General features: G+C 33.5%; 1 protein-coding gene across 23 annotated transcripts in view; it reads left to right on the forward strand.

Annotated features, from left to right (window-relative positions):
- Nucleotides 1–301: 301 nt before the first annotated feature.
- Nucleotides 302–6,542, forward strand: part of LOC122252394 (aldehyde dehydrogenase family 3 member B1) — a 26,676-nt gene continuing 20,435 nt past the window's right edge. For 7 of the 23 annotated variants that reach the window (XM_043014865.2, XM_043014866.2, XM_086550962.1 and 4 more), the window contains exons 1-4: nucleotides 4,770–4,920; nucleotides 5,044–5,187; nucleotides 5,845–5,940; nucleotides 6,103–6,223. In XM_043014865.2, the coding sequence (XP_042870799.2) occupies nucleotides 4,777–4,920; nucleotides 5,044–5,187; nucleotides 5,845–5,940; nucleotides 6,103–6,223 (505 nt within the window). In that variant the 5' untranslated portion in view covers nucleotides 4,770–4,776. Of the gene's footprint in view, nucleotides 451–531; nucleotides 658–2,836; nucleotides 2,878–4,769; nucleotides 4,921–5,043; nucleotides 5,188–5,844; nucleotides 5,941–6,102; nucleotides 6,224–6,542 lie in introns of those variants that run through there. The other 16 variants (XM_043014869.2, XM_086550967.1, XM_086550964.1 and 13 more) reach the window with 6 other exon arrangements.

Here is a 6,542-nt window from a genome sequence, read left to right on the forward strand (position 1 = left end):
CTCTCTCTCTCTCTCTCTCTCTCCCCCTTCTCTCTCTCTCTCTCTCTCTCTCTCTCTCTCTCTCTCTCTCTCTCTCTCTCTCTCTGCGTCTAGTTTAAAGGTAATGCAAAGAGATACGAGAGAAATTTCGTTTTCCAAACTAGTAATAATGAGTTATTTTAAACATTTTTGAACGCAATTGACACCGCACAGTGAAACCTTTTAATGATCGTAATTCGCATTGTTTATATTATGGTTATATATTAGATTTTTTTCTACATGATTATACATTCACTCATCCTTAAGCGAAAAGAAATGGCCAATTTTTTCATTCTCGAATTTCGTTCCCTCTTCAGCTCGGTCCCCAACAACAATCAGCTGACCATTACAGCGAGGATCCTGTCATTTGTTAATTCTTCAATTTAAGGAGTTTGAGAGTGAGTCATCTCACTTTACTCTTCCATTTTGTCTGTTAGTACTCCATAGATCATGACTTAGTAGGGTTATGCATGGTGGAAAATAGAAACAATGTTATAGGAGGAAATATAATTCGGGGTCCTATTTTTTTTGTAGACTGACAGTGCGTTCAAGAGATGACATTGCTGTATTTGCCACTTGAGTTGGTTGCTTTCTTTAGATGTGACTCTTGGAGTTGGTGTGATTCATAGAAACTGCAAAGTAAGCAAATTAGAAAATCAGATTGAAACTTTTCAATGATCCTATTGTGGAACACTTTCACATAGAGACTGTCTGTCTGTCAGAGTTTTAGGAGTACTGTCAGTCAGTAATGTCTTTTTTTTTCTTTTTTGTTGTAATTTACTATAATAGGTCCGCATCATAACCCCCACTGAAATTGGTATCAGTGGATTCCTTGTGATATTTAGTATACACTGACAGGGGTTTTAGTCAATTGAACTCAAGTTTAACCCAACAAAAGCAACAATACCATACCTAGTAGGTGGGGAGGGCTTGAAGTAACCCAGGGAAAGGAACATTTTGAGATCGGCCTCTCCTTACTAATTTCTACAATATTGGTATTAATGGATTTCTCTCAATGTGTACCATTCGTATGTTGATGATTTTCCCCATGATTCCCCTGTATTCTTGCCCGTAACCCCATTATCTAGGCCTTGATTGCAGGGAAGGACATGCAGTAAATCAGGGAAATTGTGCTAACCCATATCCACCCAGGGAAACAATCATACTCTATGTCTGTGTTCTTCGTTCTTTCCGCATTGAGGATGAGTGTATTCCAAGGCAGGGATGGGCCATAGGATGCACAGCCCCCTGTAGGTGGCATATCAAGGTCATTTGTGGCACTTGTATTTTATTTAAGTGTGATTTATTGAAAATTATTTTATTTTTTTTACCCCACAATTTCCCTGATCTACTTCATGTCTTTTCCTGCTGTTGGGGCCCATATTTTTGGTTGCTGATAAAGTTGACAATATATGATAATGCTTTTATCATAAACTGTAGATGGAATCATAGATTGTATGAAATGATAAACACTAATGATTTATGACATTACCAGCCTAAATTAAAGATATTAAAGATATTGAAATATACTCGCAGTATCATCAAACTCAATCCTTCACAAATATTCAGGTGACTGGAGCATCTTTATTTTTTTATATGTTTAGAGATGAGCCATGTATTGGGGAAAAACAATTCCTGGATATTCACATCATCTAATGAGGATAATCAGTGAGAACTAACCTTCAACAGGATATTCATAACAAAGAGTGGTTTTATGTTGCTTATCCACACCAGTTTTTAGGTGTTTGTCATATGTGCTTGCTGTATTGGTTTTGTTATAGCATATTGATAATTCACTCCGGAAGTTTATTGTAAAATTAGAAACTAATCTAAGCTTTATCCTGCTTGTGTATTCGTAGAGAATGGTTGTTGACCTTTTCAAAGTACCCCTGTACTTATGCAAGCATCCAAGATTATGCTTGTATATCAGATAATCTACCACATTTTAAATCTATTTGTACCTCAACCCCCTAAAAAAAAATCCCAAGCATTTAGGAAGGGAAAGGTTTAGGGTTCTGTCTATCGTGGGCTGATGCCGTGAAGAGTGTATTGTTGCATCCATCTTCCAACCATGGGGGTCCCTTCTGACCAGGCAGGGGCATAGCCCATCCCAATCTCATATCTCATATCATAGCCCATCCCAATCAATATCTTAGATTTCATCAGTCTGTTTGGGTTTGTATTTACTGAGATAACCTAACCTAAACGTAAATAACCAGTATTCTGTGATAGATGGTTGCTTTGGCTCATGAATTATCATAACTTCATAGTACATAATAAAATTATCTGTTGTTGCAGCAATGAAAGGGCCATAGCCAATGAATAGTGTTAAATGCTGGTGTATCAAGTATTGCACAGAAGACAACTAGTCATAATAAAGACATACTACATAGTTGATACACAAAATTGACAATTTCAATAAGATGCAGTTTTCAAAATTATGAGTGAAATGACTGGTCCTTTATCTGTCAGATCCACAGCTATTTGTAATGATAAGGAATGATAAGCTATAGGATGTCTGTAGTTTAGGCATCATCACACAGTTTAGGTTTTGATTAACTGTTTAACAAAGTTGTTCATTCATAAGTTTGTTTCACGTAAAACATAAAAAAGTATTTTGCAAGTTTTTCTCATTTATTTGCTGGTATGAGACTATATTTACTGTATTTTCATTTACAAGTGTTTCTGTTGAAATAGATATATTACAGTTATTTGTAATATACAATTGAAACTCAAGAGTGTTGAGGTTAATAAGTGTTACATTTTATTTTGTTATGTTAATCTATATTAAAAATATTATTGGTTTTATTCCCTTTAGGTTAAAAAGATATGGAGGAGAAGATGACACGATTTGAACAGGTTAGTCAGAATTGCTTCTATAAAGTTTTATGTTGCTGTAGTTGTTATTCTTCTTAATTTCTTGCCTTTATTGTTTATGCAATGTTGATTGTCTATGATGTTTTTCTGTTTATGAATTTTTCGAAGACACACACACCCGTCACTGACTTCCTGCCAATCGATTCAGCCTCAAGGCCTGTTGATGATTTGGTAAAGGCCAACAAACCTCTACCATGTATGTTTTTGTAAGGTAGAATTTGTACATATCCTTGGCAAGTTATCAAGTGATATCTTGCCAAAATAAGTACCAGATTTTGTTGGCCTTTGGTGAAGGCATTGGAGGCTGTGGTGATATGTACCATGATGGGATTGGACATAATCATGGTAGTCTCAGATGAAGTTTTGGATACAAGGCTGCATCATGTAATTGCAAGAAAAAAAATCCCATTTTGAAAGCTATTATGAATGTCTTCTAGAAATTTGTTTTTTATATATGCTTTCTTCATTTTTTAACTTCCAAGAAAAATTGAACTGGAGAAGTGTTTTCTTATACATAAGATCTAGTATCTACATCTAAATCATTTGTCTGTCACTGCAGGTGACATTAAGTCCTAAGAGATGCTGATAGTGACAGAGCCCATTTTTCATTTTAAAGTGTCACAGAAAATATGAACGTTGACACTGAAGTTTATAGCAAAACCTCATGTCATTCTCCTGCCTCCTGATTCCTCCTAACGTGCTGATACAAAGAGTGCATATATACATATACTTGACCATGGTTTTGTTTTTTTATTTATTTCATATATATATATATATATATATATATATATATACATATATACATATATATATAATATATACATATATATATATAATATATATATATATATATATATATATATATATATTATATATATATATATATATATATATATATATATATATATATATAATTTTTTTATTTGTTTGTTTGTTTTTGTTTTTGTCTTTTTTGTTTTTCTGTCTGTCTGTCTGTCTGTCTGTCTGTCTGTCTGTTTGTCTGTCACCAGGAAGTCAATTAGGAGGCCTACCTGACCTTGCCTGTTTACCTCTTTCCTTTCACCCTTTGATGATGGTGCGTCACACCCGTGTGACCCGGCTAAATGCCCAATTGAAGCTTCTTTGCCAAAAAATCTTGAAATGGATAAACAGGTGAGGTCTAGTAGGCCTGCTATTTGACTGTTTGGTAACTAAGTGCTTGTGGGACTATTTTTGTGCAAAAAAGTTAAAAAAAGAAGAAGTTAATAAACCAAGCCATAGTGGGTGGCATTAATGGACTATCATTATACTATTCAGACTAAGGTTCAGTCTTAGTTACAATGCTATCCTGATAATATTCATCTCCTAGTGTGATTGTACTTTTGCCCTAAGATAAGCCAAAGATAAGTAATCTATAAGTAGAAAACCAATGATTTTTCAAATTTGATAGCGTTGTTTTTTGTTTTCTTTGTGTGAGTTTGAATGGACCAATTTTAGACATTTATTAGTTAATTATCCATCCAGATCATCCACTTGTCACCAATGAATATTATTTGATATTTTTTTCATCTGTCAATTCAGTCATTCTTTCATTTCTTTGTAAATCAATTAATTCATATAATATCCATTCTGCTTTTCAGTCTTTTAAAAAATTCACTTAATTCCAGTTATCCAGTGTATTTGTCATCTATTAATTCTTTTTTTTTTTTCAATTTGTGTGTGGTTCTACATCAATTCATTCATTAATATAATACCCAATCCTCCTTTTAGTCTTTTCTGCAATTCATTTCTCTCTCGATTTCTCTATTTCTCTCTCAATCTGTTTATTCCAAAGACATTAATTAAAAGTTTGGAAATATACTTGAGTTTCTATCAGATTGTTGTGCATCAGGGTCAAATAAAATGATTAGTACTTATCTCAAAGTAGAGATGATTTCAGATTACTGTTATCTAATTAGTTACCTGCCGGGGTATATTCCAATTTCGTTTGCAGTACTTGCCTTATCACGCCTACTTCATCCACAAATCATGGGATCTTATGCAGAGGTTGAAATTATTTTCTACTTTCCTTTTTATTTATATTTTGACATATCTGAAAGGAAAAATGGATTTTACCCCTTAAAGGATATCAGTAAGTGTTTCATCTTCACCCATTTTATTGGATTTTAGGTGGTTCAGCAGGCCAGAGAAGCCTTCCACTCAGGTAGGACACGGGATGTCGAGTTTCGCAAGAAGCAGCTGAAGGCCCTCAAGCGTATGTATGAGGAGAATGAATCAGTGTTCTGCTCTGCCCTTGCCAAAGATTTGCACAAGGTTTGTTAGTTTTGATTGCTCAAGTGTAAAATTTAGTTGCAAGATGAAATCATTTGAACATACAAATGCAAAAAATTATTTGATTGAGACACTACACGGTGCATGAGATGTAACTGATTCATTGTAAATTATTCCTTCATCATAATTTCATTCCAATGTAATTCTGATGAATATATAACATGAAATGCACCAATTACATCATACTTTTTTTTTTTTTACATGAAATTATTAGTCTCTCTAGTGATGTGTTAGATTTTTCTCTTGAGTTTGTTTTTGCTACAATTTTTTTTATATCATTAATGTCATATCCTAATTTGTGGGTTCAGATGATTAATTTTAAAACATTTTGGAAGTCATATTTTCATCTATTAATTCATAGATTCATATATCATAGATTTTATAGCATTGTAGATATATTCTGTTCACAAAAGAATTGATATACTTATATTAACTAAACTCAGAGTTTTTTGTTACTTCTCATTTTGTAGCCACAGATTGATTTTGAGTTGAATTTATTCATGTGTTTTGCTTCTATACTGTGCACAAATATATCTCTATTTTTGTCAAGTCTTAAAGCCAGTAATTGTCATGTATTTTTTTCCCTTTTTTGTTGTATGTTGTTCTCTTATAACCTTGAGGATATTCTTTGATTGGCAGCCAAAACAGGAAAGTGTGTTGCTTGAACTAAATCTGCTAAAAGATGACATCACGCACATCCTAGCCAGGCTTGATGAGTGGGTCAAGCCAGAAAAGGTATGTAGTTTATCAAGCTGTTTTTTTTATTTTTTTTATTGTCAACTAACTTTTAATATACTTATAGAGTAAAAATTTTCTTTGTATGAGACTGCAGTATATAAAAGATACTAGATTAGAAATACTGCCATGTCTTACCAGTCTTGTCAATTCTACTTTCAGATTGCAGCTAACTTGGTGACCCTTTTTGACAAGCCTTTGATATTCCATGACCCTTATGGCATAGTGCTTATTATGGGAGCTTGGAATTACCCTCTTCAGCTTTCCCTTCTTCCTGTGTCAGGTAGTACATCATGTGCAGCTGAGTGTTTGCATTAGTTATGCTATGTTATGTTATGCAAGTAGTTTTTAACATTCCTAAAATCTTCCATGAATAGATATGAAATGGCAAATTGACAGGTTTGTGTGCTAGTAAAATTTGGTATGTTAGAGTAGTATCTAATTGATGAACAGAGTTCATAGTGACAAATGTAGAAGAAAGTTATGAATGAGACTGAATATCTAAACATGCAAGAGATGTATTTGACGCATTTCGACGGAGGTCTTTCTCAAAAATACATGTATTTTTGAGAAAGACCTCCGTCAAAATGCATCAAATACAT

Source organism: Penaeus japonicus, unplaced genomic scaffold (genome assembly GCF_977035675.1).
Source record: "Penaeus japonicus unplaced genomic scaffold, GWHDUDI00000001_assembly GWHDUDI00000024, whole genome shotgun sequence".
NCBI classification, from domain to species: Eukaryota; Metazoa; Arthropoda; class Malacostraca; order Decapoda; family Penaeidae; genus Penaeus; species Penaeus japonicus.